The sequence below is a fragment of the Prunus persica genome, chromosome G1 (assembly GCF_000346465.2).
Source record: "Prunus persica cultivar Lovell chromosome G1, Prunus_persica_NCBIv2, whole genome shotgun sequence".
In the NCBI taxonomy this organism is placed as follows: domain Eukaryota; kingdom Viridiplantae; phylum Streptophyta; class Magnoliopsida; order Rosales; family Rosaceae; genus Prunus; species Prunus persica.
Genome location: NC_034009.1, coordinates 26,700,965 through 26,715,069, shown reverse-complemented (window position 1 = coordinate 26,715,069; position 14,105 = coordinate 26,700,965). Strand labels below are relative to the sequence as shown.

The 14,105-nt window shown below is 36.8% G+C and overlaps 1 protein-coding gene across 1 annotated transcript; it reads right to left on the bottom strand.

Annotated features, from left to right (window-relative positions):
- On the bottom strand, nt 4,418-5,305 carry LOC109947030. The gene is made up of 3 exons (XM_020556350.1): nt 5,105-5,305; nt 4,533-5,023; nt 4,418-4,436 (listed from the first exon to the last, which is right to left on the bottom strand). The coding sequence occupies exons 1-3, from the start codon at nt 5,303-5,305 to the stop codon at nt 4,418-4,420; spliced, it is 711 nt and encodes a 236-aa protein (XP_020411939.1).

Genomic DNA, 14,105 nt, shown 5'->3' with positions numbered 1-14,105 from the left:
ACGTATGATGCTACACTGCTGAATATGCTGAAGTCCATTAAGGACTTGGTATTAGTTTTATTAGTTGTATCAATTGTCATATTATTTGTTCTTTTAATGACCAATTAAGGGCACGGTTTCAAGAATTGTAAAAGTTCTCCCCAAAAAGACATATTGCACTCACCACCAATGAGTTTTCAAACCCATTTTGTAATTTTTATTCTTGAAATAAGTGGATTGACATTGAGTTTAAATTACTGTTCGAAACAAAATCATTTATTTGTCTGAAACCCAGCAAAAACTTTTCAAGACTTACTTAAAAAAAATAAAGTCATACGAATACGATAAAATCATAATACAGGGCCAATACGATGCAATAATAAGACAATACATTTTTTTTGAAAATTGCATAGTTATTCAGTGTATATAAATTGTTTATTTGCGTATACTTAAAGTTTATTTATTGTGTACTACATGTAAATAGCATGATATTGAATGTTTATTGAAGGTTTATTGATTATTTACTGCATGTATTTCGCATGTTATTGCTCCGATATTGAATGTTTATTGAAGGTTTATTGATTGTTTACATGTTTATTGAAAGTTTATTGATTGTTAACTGCATGTATTTCACATGTTATTGAATCGATATTGAATGTTTATTGAAGGTTTATTGATTGTTTACTGCATGTATATCGCATGTTATTGCTCCAATATTGCATGTTTATTGAGGGCAAAAGTACCACTCAAGTAAGATTTAAGGAGTTAGATTTAATAGGGGAAACGGTCCTTATTCTTTCTTTTAGTAGGAAGAACAACTGTTAAGTAGAATTTTCTATTCAATACGACTTCCTTATGGTTGGTGTAATTGGGGACTGATGTATATTGCATGTCTATTGTGTGTATATTGCATATCTATTGAGTGTATATTGCGTGTCTGTTGTGTGTATATTGCTTGTCTGTTGCCTGTGTATTGTTGTTTATTTCCTTCGTCAGCAATAAACAATCAATACACGCAATAAATGTAAGATATGCACGCAATAGAGAAGCAATATAGATGCAACAGACATGCAATATAGACGCACCAATATACATTATTTTTATGCTACTCAGCTGCCCAAAACCAATAAAATAAAGAACATCAACGAATTTATTAACCGATTATAAAGGAGAGAGGGATTCAAACCCGAGGGGCGGTACGGAACTAATAGGGAGTTTTTATAGCATTGCACCTGGGGATATTTTTTCATGTGTTTCTATAAAGAGGGCATCGTTGAATAAAACATTGGATGCGAGGCCATAGCCAATTATTCCCCTTACAAAATTACCTTATTAACATGCAACCAATTGCAATTAAGTCAAGGCATGTTGAACGGCTTAAAGATTGGGATCTGATATTTGGAATGATGGCTTGCATAAATGATGATATATCACTTTGCAATGATGTAATACACTTAAAAAGTCATCAGTCCCCATTCACATATGCATTCTTCAAATCCCAATTCACATATGCAGTCTTCAAATTCCAATTCAATGTAATTTGGTTAAGGTTATGTAAATATCGTGAAGGAGTTAGGTCAATATTACACAGATGTTTGTTTCATTAAATCCAAAAAAACTTTACACTCTAGATGCACATTCTATGTATAGGAATGACATGTGTCTAACTTCAAAAACTCATCTGCCTATCCATTTAGATAGCCCACGTGCAATAGATTTATAGATCCATTTACTTTTCTCCTCATCAAGCCTCAGCATCTTCATTTCAGATTCTTCATTTTTCTGTCTATGCTCTGCATCTAGCTCCATATACATTTAGCACAATATGAGAATAAAAGTAGCGTAGTATAACACTAATCGAAATGAAAACATGCATCCGCTATAATATTTGCCACTATTTTGGTTCTAATTGTTATTGTCCAATAACTTAAACCTAAAATTATGTACCAAAATACACTAAGATTGAGAAAGATGAAGAAGAATTGAGGAGCAAAGGTAGAATTCGAAAAGGACCCCTGGGTCTCTATTGTGTATTTACATGAGTTTGAAATTGGACATTCCCAAAACCTATTTAATCATCATGTACCTAAACCAAGTTCAACCAATATCATGGCATGTAAGCATGTCCCCGTGCTATCTCTGCAGCCAACTTCAACCGAAAAAAGGGCAAGTTCTGCGAGGTGCAAGTAGCTAACGGAATCTCAGCGCTCAAAAGCTCAATGTACTTCAACACGAACATGCCATAATCACTTCTAAAGCAAAACAAGAACTTGATCAACTCAACCAATGACATTCTAACGTAATTGAAAATTTAAAGTAATAAAATTAAATAAAAAGTTGTGCTCACTGATTAGACTGTTGTGGAACATCCACACGTTCTATTGGCCACGGACACCACCAATCTCGGCTGCAATCGTTTGCGTAAACATCTTCTTCATAAAAGTCGATGGTGTTGAGAAGATTTGGAATCGTAATTGAAAGCGAGGCGAGTTCTTCCTTTAAGATCTCATCTGGAATAAGTGAAACCCTTAAATCGTACACTTTGATTTCACACTTAACCAGATCAATCATTACAGCCACCCCAATACTTGTACTTCGTCAACATACAATGGGCATACACCTTATACGCGTTCTGCCAATCCATCACACACGCCGGAACCTTGCCATTTACAACGTTCAGTAAACTGTTTCTAATTTTCCACCCAACCTGCTCTTTTTTTCCTTTATTATCCGCAAAGCAAGTATGAATGTGATTCTGTGAAATAGAAAACAATCAATGGTTAAACACCTCCACAAAGCAAGTATGGATAATTTGTAATTATTAACTGCACTTGGTCAAAGCCTATGACATACCATAAAAAATACATCGGTCGTTGTCCAGTCCGATATTTCTACTTCCTCCAACTCTTGTTGTCGCTTCCGGATGAGATACAACCCCAAATCAATATGCTGCACATGTTTTTCTTATCAATCTCATAATCTATGTACATTAAAATAAATGCATAATCAATTAAATTTACATCTCCTTTCAACCAACCGTCAGCTTTGACGAGGGAAGCGAAGAATTCAATCTCAGCTTTCACGTTGCCAAATTGCATCATCAAACTATGAATATAAAAAAGTTTTAGAACACAACAATTAAAAAATATATACACTCATGTCTTCTATCTCAAAAAACAAGGGACTTACTTTGGGTTATGGCGCCATTCCCAACAAAGTTTCAGCAATTCCACCATATCATCATGCGGAATCGCCTTCATTGGGTCTAACATCCGAAGTCGGATTGTCTCTGGCAGAGTTTTTTGAACCAATTCATTAGCTTCAATGATCTTCCACATAAGAATGATCCTCTTCCTCTTCCGTAATTGGACCCCTTGTTCCACAGCTTTACCTTCATCATTCAACCAAACGTTCAACTGAGATAGCACAGCTATAGGTTGATCCAAATCAATATCCCCGAGAGTAAACTCAACCTTTGTCCCCTCCGTGCTCTCGCCAATGTCATCGCCAAGCAACATAACTTCATCATCCTCTTCCTCACATTGGTTTCTTTACACTTCCTTTTCCTCACTTCTTTGTATTTTCACTTCCTTGCCCTCCCTTCTTTTTCTTTGCAGATCCTCTCCCTTACTGCTTTTTCTTTGCAGTTCATCCCCCTTACTACTTTTTCTTTTCACATCATCTCCCTCACTGCTCTTTCTTTACGCTTCCTCTCCCTTGCTGCTTTTTATTTTCACTTGCTCTCCCTCACTTCTTTTCCTTTGAGCTTCCTCTACCTCACTTGGTTTTCTTTGCACTTCACCCCCTTCAATCCCCTCATCTTCCTTTTCCTTTCCCTCATTTCTGTTACTTGGCCCTTCATCCTATTAAATGTCATCCATTTCCTCACTTCCCTTAAATAGATGTGAGATGGCACAACGATTCGTCCGCTCTTTCAGTAAAGCTAGGTCCCTCCTTACTTCCTGCTCAAACTGAGGACCTAAACAAAGTTTTTCCATCCGTATGACCTTTAACTCAAGGACGTCTTTTTCCCGCTTTACTCTGAAACAACTCGGACCTCAACAAGCTTACCACCTTGTTCAACTCATCAAGGTTAGCACATGAAGAAGGAATTGACTTTGCCGAGACAACAGCAGGGCGATCCTGTGGCCAACTCCAATATGGTTGTCTCATTTCCTCTTCACTCGGACATAGCGCCTGCAACTAAACTGACTGTTTCAGAATACAGACAAGAGTCATATTCAATCATTCTACTTCATAATTTCATTGAATCTTATAAATAGTTCCAAGGTTGCAAACCAAACCTCTTTGCTCTGGAAAAAATAATTGTTCAACTTTCTCATCTCGGGAACAGACGTAGTAGTTCTCCATCGCAAAATACGTGGGACAACTGTCGGATCAACAACCTTGCAGTAATTCAGGTCCGCCATTCTAGGAATTAATTCATATACCCAAATCTACACAATTCACAGGACAAAAATCATTATTTAAGTTTTAAAGTCCACAAAACATAACTAACATAAACATTATTACCATGTACCTAAAAAGCATACCTGAAACCTTTAAAACACCAGCCACCCCTTTGCACTTCACCATGCTTATCCTTCTTACCCTTCTCATTTTTCCGGCTTGTTCCCGTTACCTTACTTTTCCCCTTCCCTCTTCCTTCTTCATTTTCAAAGCTTTTCACATACTTTGCTGGTGCATAAAATAGATTGTCTTGGGTTTTGTCAAAGGACACCAAACCCCACGGATACCTGTTGAACGCATCCAAGTCCTCTACAAGGGTCAGGTAATTTAGATTGATGTTCAAATGCTTGTCCCTTCCCAAAACCACTAACTCAGCAAAGTAAACAAGAGCTAGCTTGTAGATGTCATCTTCCTCTATGCACCTCAAAAATGCTTCTTCTAAAGCATTACATGTAATTCCTTCGTCTATAAAATATCTTTTCTGAAGTCTAATTTCATCACTTTCTCCACTGGAAACTTCAGGCACTTCTCCAAAAAGAAGCCCTGTGATCAAGCAGAAATCCTGACGAGTGAACTGAGCAACCTCGCACCCTATTAAGAAACTCAGTCCATCCAAGTCTTTCACACCTTACCCCATTACTCTACGCAACACAACCTCATGCACAATCTGCCCGCTAAACTGAATCTTATCTATATTCAGAAGATGGCCAAAGCATGATGTCTTGAATTGTTCTAATTGTTCGGCACTCAACTTTGCTCGAATTGTAGCTATGGATGAATTTGCATGTGAGCAGTTGTTCACCCGTGACGAATATGCCTCTGACTCTAGCCATACCAGCTCCATGTTGGATCCCATTTCTTGAAATACAAGATGAAATAACGTGAACACATATACTACCACATATTTGCACAATCACATTGGTATTTACACAACTAGTCAACCAGGCACATTACAAATTTTACAAAGTACATGCGCATAGGGATTACTGATCACAGGCTTTAACATCATCAAAGCAATATGACAAATTTTGTGCAAATACCTATTAATGCAATGATTCTGTGAATTACAAACAATTTCATGTGTTTTATTTATAGATCCAAACTATAATCAATGGTTGATGCATGAGTGAGTGTGAGTGCAATCTAGGCAAATTCTGCACTTCACACACATGACAATTATTTTCATCTCATACATAACACAAAATAAATAAATAAATAAATAAGAAATATGGTGGAAGGAAGCAAAGCAAAGCATCTGCTCTACTATCTGCTTGCTAAGCCATTGCCACATCCTTCTTTCTTTCTAGCTTTTTCTTCAGTCAGCCACAATCATCATAGATCAACCTTTATCTTCAAATGCTTTGCACTTTTATTCATGAGTTTATTATTATCTGTTCTCATTTTTCACAAGTAAATTTAGTAACAAATGAAATAATATTTATTTCAAAATATATATAAATTCTAGCGCCAGAGAGGTAATCTGCACTCTGCACTGCTTCAAATGTGGAAGGTTTTGAAGGCCTCCTCCAATTCAACACCATTAACTTATTCATATCATTATTAACATGTTATTGATATGTTATTGACATGTTATTGACTTGATTTTCATTCTTTTTTTAACATATACCCAAGCAAAAATTAACATGCAAGTGAAGCACAAAGAAGAGATGCCAAATCCAACAATATTGATGGTACAAATTGGGGAAAACCGTTATTCTAATCCAAAACTCAAATTCCATAAATTACTCATCAAATGCTTTGCACTTTTATTCATGAGTTTATTATTATCTGTTCTCATTTTTCTCAAGCAAATTTAGTAACAAAGGAAATAATATTTATTTCAAAAACTATATATATTCTAGCGCCAGAGAGATAATCTGCACTATGCACTGCTTCAAATGTGGAAGGTTTTGAGGGCCTCCTCCAATTCAACACCATTATCTTATTCATATCATTATTGACATGTTATTGACTTGATTTTCATTCGTTTTTTAACATATACCCAAGTAAAAATTAACATGCAAGTGAAGCACAAAGAAGAGATGCCAAATTCAACAACATTGATGGTACAAATTGGGGAAAACCGTTACTCTAACCCTAAACTCAAATTCCATAAATTACTCACCAAATGCTGGTTATTGAACAATCGCAAGGTGTCTGTGCGGGGTCTTTGTGCGGCTTTGCTCCACAAATGGAACCTATCACTTCCAACGAATACGGCTTCTCTCCTTCCCCTTCCACTGCTTCGCCCCTTCACTATTTCGGAATCCACACCTTTGCCCCTTCCACTCAAAATAAATACTTTTTTAGGGTTTGGAGAACGAAGTGGCGTTCAACCATTGTCTTCAACCATCGTTAACCGTTGCCTTCAACCGTTTCTCATAGCTTAGTGGTTTCTCAGAGCTATGTGTTTTAGAGCGATGAGTTTTTTATGTTCAAACTTCGAACTTGCCTCTTCTTCTTTTTTTTCGGACCTGCTGGATATTAAATTCGGGTTTGGGTTCCTCATCTACCCGATTGTAAAACTTTATCTCAATTCTCCCCAGCCCTTGAATTGATCTGATGACTATAAAGTGAACCCCTTATAACTTACCCCTTATAACTTTCCACTCATTATAGTCTGAGCGGTAAGGCATGAGGATGTTTCTTTCTGTTTTTTTTTTGTGGCTCAGAGAAAGATAGCAATTGTGTTTGTGGGACCATCTTCTTTTCTTCTTGGGCTTTGCCCATGAAAGCACTCGCAACAAGAGGCCTTAGTTTAAATTTAACTGAGACCATGTTTATTTCCTTGCCAGAAAGTTTATCCCTTTATCTAGAGTGGCCCATGAACTTGTTTAATATTTTCCTGCTACCATGAAGGCGGCTGCTAGTCTGTAAATCCAAGCCTTTAGCGATCAGACTCTCAGTATTCCAAGCCTTTTTAGTTTCCCAACTTTTGGGTCTTCCCCCTGCAGTAGGAAGGGCTGATTGGAAGGCCACAGAGATGCAACAATCAACCCTCAGGGGCAGCTCTCTGCGTCTGCATGGTCCAACTTGGTAAGTGTAAAAATAAAATTCCTAATGTTTTTCAAATTTTATAAGTAAGGAGTACTAAATCTGATCAGTAATCATTCTTTTTGTGTTTCTAATGCCAAATTAAGAGCATTACTGTTCTAGTTTGCAGCAGGGGTTGATCATACAGGGGTCTAACCTAATGAAAAATAGTATTGATTTGATGATCGGTGGTCTCAGGTTCACATCTATATGGCATCTTGTCAATATGTGTGTAAGAAAAATCCCCTTCTGCTTTCTAACTTTGGCAAAAAAAAATAAAAAACAAAAACCAACAACAAGAAGAAGCAGCATGCGAGAACCTTTATGTGTTGAAATTTGAACCTATTTACCATATAGGAGGAATGTGAGTCTGGTTGAGCTTATGCAAGACAGTTGTATGCTTAGGCAGTGGACCAATAGAACATAGTTCTCCATCTGGTGGTCCTATAGTTTGGTTTGAATGACAAATCGACAATGACCACTTTTGGGGCTCTTCTCTGCAGCTTAGCTCCCTGGCGATCTCTGATGGGTTACTTATCATCAACATACTCACTGCTTCTCCGGCTGTTTTTTTAAGGTTACAATCTTAATGAATTTGATCTCGGCCCTCCTATTGGAACATGCCAGTCTTCATATGTAGTATGCATGTATGGATGTGTGCATGCATGTATGCATGTATGTATGTATGTATGTATGTATGTATGTATGTATGTATGTATGTATGCATGTGTCTCTCCATGTTGCATTTCTATACTGAAGTGGGGGTTGCTGCAGGCATTTGGCAATGATGATACGGTGATGTCAATGCTTACCTGAAATAATTGGAGGGAGGGAAGGAGGGAGGGAGCAATTATTTTGGAGAGGAAAAGCCACATGAATTTTGCCTCAATTTGACTCTAATGCATAAAATTCCACACACTCTAAAGTTCATATTGTACTGTGCCCATCAGTAAAGTAGGCCGGAAAATCTCCCTTTAAGAGCAAATTAGGTTCTGGAGCTTTTGATATTAGTCTAATACAAGATTGCCAAAAAAGCAGTAATTTTTGGACATTGTCCCTGTCTGCCTAGAACTTGGAAAAGAAAATAGACAGGATAAAATGAGAAAAGGACATTTGAGTCGGTGTTCAAATATAGGCAAACTTGGTAAGGACATGCATCTTTTTGATTCAATAAACTTCTGCCTTTGGTTAAGAAAAAACTCCAGGAAAATGCACAATAAGAAGATAAATTAACCCTTTCAATTCTTCATCATTCTCAAATATTCTAGGATCAATAATTAAGTCTCTGAAAAAATTTGGTTCTGATATTTGCAAGCACTAGCAGAGGCACGGAGAAGGACAAGTCAGTGCAAGCCATTGGCTGCTAGTACCAATTACCTTCCCCCTTGTTTCCTTCACTGACAGACGCAAATAAAGGAAGAAAAAAAAAGCTTCAAAGAGAGAGAGAGCAAACGTACAATATGAGGGGCCCTTTGAGGGCTTTGATAGTGGCATATCACTGGATCTCCATTCCTCCATAATTAAATGTTGTTTTCTCACGAAACCAGTACAGAAGCTTTAACCATTATTCAAAAACAATCAAAATATTGGTACATGATGAAATTGATGTCATGGTACTTCCTTCAATCCAAAAGAAAATATGAACATTAACTTTGAAGTGAAATAAAATGATAAGCGTATACACGCAAACTATCAATTATTTATAAACGCATATACAAACTCCCATAAACCCTACATTTTAAACCACTCCGTCAGCCGTGAACCCTATATCATCGAAGTCTCAGAAGATTGGGAATTGACTGTTACCTACCCAAGCATATAGTCCAAAGAAACGGGCCATAAGGTGGACAATCTAGAATGGGGATTGTTGAGACTTGGGAGGATGTGGGATCATATTTTAGTTGCTTTGGTCCATGCCCCACACAGTACAAACTTAGCGGCCTAACTGGATAAGAGCATCTGCAAGGCAGGCACCTACCACAAACAAACTCAACATGCAACCATTTTTTTATAAACATGTATCATGTTTTCTTTTTTTATCTTTCTTGAGTTACATGCACCATGTTCCTTTGTTCATTTGGTAAACTTGTTTGCAAATTATGCAGGTAAACATGTATCATGTATATGTTTGTTCTGTAAAGATTGACAATAAAAAAAAGTGGTCAATAGTACTTTGATAGGAAAAAACAAGAATTTAGTCCAATTTGAACACCTCAAGAAAAATCCATGCTTCTGTTGTTACTGCATAATGTAGGCCAAAAAAATTATATCTTTATGTTCTGCTTCTTTTTCAAAGTAGAGAACAAGGAGCATCTCACTTCACTATGGCCATGTTTTTATGTGTGTCATGCCAACTGTAAAGAGAGCTTCAATAAGTCAAAAATACTATAGCAATATTAATCAAGATGGATGGTAGCAGTGCAGAGCAGCCTTTATTTTTTTTTTTTACATGTAATCACTTGGAATATAAAATCTCCACCTGTCTTTGATTTGTTAGATGAATTAATTACCATGAGAATGCATTGGAAGGTTAATTGTGTTTGATTTGATAAGTCTCCATGTGGGCACAAATGAGGGAGAAAAAGAGAGGGTTTTGGTGATTGAGAAGAAAAGGGATGAGGAGGCAGCTTCTCTGTGATTTGATCAAGTCCCAATCTCTCCATGTGTGTCCCACATATCTTAGTCATGGTGTCCTCAACTGCAGAGCTTTAGATGCCAATTCTATCTCTCTATGATTGTTAGTCCCTTTCATCCTTCTGTTAGCCAAAGAAGCTAGCATCATCTCTTCAAACCCCACTCAATTGAATGCAATCATGGCGATCCATGCATGTATCTCACTTAACCTTTGTTAACACTTTGTCTATATATGTATAACAACAGAACTAATTTATCATTAATTGATCATATCCAATGATTAGCATAATCTAATTGTCCCCCTAATTCCTTCTCCTAAAAGTACACAAGATCCTGTGCATGCATGTTTCCATCAACCAAAGCCTATATTTATAATATTGTCAACTTAAGCGGGTAATATTGACAAAAGTTGCCTATTAATCAATTAATTAATGCATGTGACATGACATGTACTTGCAAAGTGAATAATGAAATTAATCAATTAGGCCCCTCAAGGACGAGAGAAACTCTCATATAATAAGATAATATTTTTCGTTATTTTAAATCAATAACACATTGACAAGTGGGATAACTTTTTAACATGTCATTATATGTTATTGGCTTGAAATAACAAAACGGTGCTATTCTCGTTAGAAGAAATTTTTTTTCCTTAAAGACATCACGATGTCACATTGCTTACAGCTTATAAATGGACCAGTATATATATAATATTATATTATATTAGTTGTGTCTTGGTTGTCCAATGGCACTTTAATTTTGATGCTGATGCATGCTGATAGTGAAAGGGATGGTGATGATTATGAAGGAGCGTTGGAGAAAAAATCTTTGCAAGTCCCTTCAAAGATTGAATTATATATTATGTGTAGAACATCTGTATCTCACAATAACGGTAGGTGGATCCTCATATGGATCGTCCACTAGATTGACCAAGCTTCAGACTTCAAAGAGAGTGTGATGATAAATCATTTTCCATTCTTTCAAGTACAAAAGCATACATTGGGTATCTTTCTCTGACTTTCACAGCAGCACCAATGATCATGTTTGCATGTTTTCATTTTCCTATTTTTTTCCCCCTCAAAGAACTAATTATATTCAACCCTTTGTGAAGATATACAAGAACAAGAACTTGTACCATTATATTTCTTTTTTTTTCCACCAGAAATTTTACCTTCTTATCAGAGCAGAGGCACATGCCTAATGCAATATCTGATGTATATTCTACTGTCTCTACACCTTTGATTATTTGGTCCCTTCCCTTGTGATGGACGGTCCAGAATGAAAGAGCATCTTCCATCTTTTGATTGCAGGTTTGAGTTTACGACCACTTTTTGATACCATATATGGGATGGCTTTTTGCAACACTGATGACATGTAAAAGTTGGGTGTGGTGTGTGTGTGGGAGCCAAGAATATTTTGTCTTTGAAATACAGGCTCAATTTTACAGCAATGAAAAGGTTACAAAAGCTACCCAGAAAAGGGATATCTTTCTTTAATCTCTTCCTTTTTCCTTTTCGTTATGGATTTGTACACACAGCTTTTTTTATAGCCCAAAATTGTCACTGGCAATGCCTTCACGTGATTGCCTTGGAGTTTTTCTATGTTAGGGTGAAGAATTCCCAGTATTTTCATGCATTTGATCAACTTCTGTCACAGCCTAAAAACCCCTCCACTCTGGACTTTTTTGAGTTTTTTCCCCTCTGGATTTTATGGCACACCCTAATCATGTATAGTTTCCTTCATCTTAGATTCGGTTCCTCCTCCCTAATATGGCTTTGTATTTGAAATTATTAACTGTGCAGAAAACAAAAGGTACCTCTCACTTTGAAAAATATGGACCAAAGCCTTGCTAGAAAAAGAATTAAAACTCACCGTATTGTTGTGACACATGCATGTTGGGAAATGTGGATGCCATTTTTATATGAGTGTGAGAACAAATCATCTTGTTAAGTGGATAAGACATTTCATCACTCTAAGAAACACTGAAATTTAGATTTTTGGACATTCATCACAAATTCACAGTAGAGCTAGAGAAGCTGATAACCAACCCTTTCTAACAAAACCAAATAACTGAGGAGCATTTAGTGTTTCTGCTTCTTTAAGACAAAAGAGGCAATCCACCCAATGCAGCAGCCCATCATCTGAATTATAATACAATATCAAACATTCCAAAACAATATCAAATTACATTGATCCCCTGCCATTCTCTGCTGCCGATGTTTATACATACCAACCTTTTCTCATAAAATAATTAACTAATAATATGCTAAAGTTGTGTGGTGGGAGAGAAGAAGAAGAAGATCATATGCCTGCCTTAGAGTGAGCTTTACTAGATACTGTCTCATATTGTCTGATTATCACTATACATTTTCACAAAGCAACACCATTTGTTAATTAATAATTCTGTTGGTTTTTGCATTACATTGAGAGATTTAAATATATCAAATGGGATTCAAAAAAGGATGGGGGATGGGAAGAGCAGAGATTCCACTAGTTAATGGGGAGAAAGGGATGGGCCAAATTTCAACACCAATAATCTTTGACCACTGGTATCTATCTTGAGCCATTCTTTGCTTCCATACCAACTTCTCCAATATCAATCTTTGGAACTGCTTTTTCAAAAATCAACAAAACAACAATATAAAGTGTAGACCAGAACCATCACCAGCACCAATAAAATCCAAAGCTCATTCAATTGTTGCCCCAAAACACACTCCTTTTGCTTACATCACCACCATCAGACTTTGTCTCCCAATATTAATATTTTACTCTGCAAAGGGATCGTGAATTCATGCATTATAAGATCCCAAAAACTACAATATAACAGAACCCATTTATGAATTATAACACCCCTCTCTCTCTCTCTCTCTCTCTCTCTCTCTCTCTCTCTCTCTCTCATTGAGTAGAGACATGGATGGGGTTGGCCTTGGTAACAAGAATCCAAAGGGAAAATTATGGAGATAGCAATGTGTGTCACTATCAAGGCTAGCAATGAAGGTGACAAATGTTTGGCTATATATCCTGTAAATTACACTGATGCATACATTTATTACACGGTGTTATAATGAGACGACGGTTTCTTTCTTGTAAAAAAGAAAAGGACGGTCAAAGGGACAGTATAATGTTCTGTCAATATTTTCCTTGGTGTCAGGGAGAGAGGGTGAGGAAATGAAATCACTGATAGCTCCTCTTGGTCATCATGTTGTTCACAGAAGAGAGAGAGAGAGAGAGAGAGAGCGAGAGAGAGAGAGATTGAAATCGATGCATGGTTATAACTTATAATTAATGAATGCAATATATAGTCGATCAGCATTTTATATATGTAACATGGCTTTGTCTCAGTGAGGGCTAAAAGACTAAGAGAAGCACTCTTTAAACTCTATGGCAGCAACCAGCAAGAAAGCAGCTTTTTTCCACCTTATTATCTGCAAATGCTTAATAATGGCTGGCTGGCCCTCTTTGTAATTGGGAAAGTGCCATTATTATGAAGTGGCAAGAGTAGGGCATCAATATCAAGTACTACTATACGAACTGCAACTCTGTACGTATTGTGGGCTAAGGTTTCTCGAACCTAAATGATAGCTAGCACCCATTGTTTTTGACTGAACAAGATATCTATCTATCGTACACCAGCAGAAAAATACGTACACAAATACCGTGCCTTCCTCAACACCACAGGAAAATCAGAAATTGGCAGAACCCTATATTTGTTTATGATATTTCGTTGGTCATCAAATAATCTTTGGTTAATTTTATAACATGCTTCAATAACTAAGCTTGATGGCGGTGCAGTGTTGAAGGTCGAGGGTAAGAAAGTTTTTCATGGAACTGAAATTTGAGTGGGAACACCAAATGGTAAGTGCGTCAGAAAGTCAGAATGATAATAATACCATTGGGGGTTGGAGAGAAAGAAAGGGCGCTAGCTAGTCAATACTTGCCATCATTTAGTCTGTGAAAACTAAGGTTTGGTCGTTTCGCTGATATAATAACAT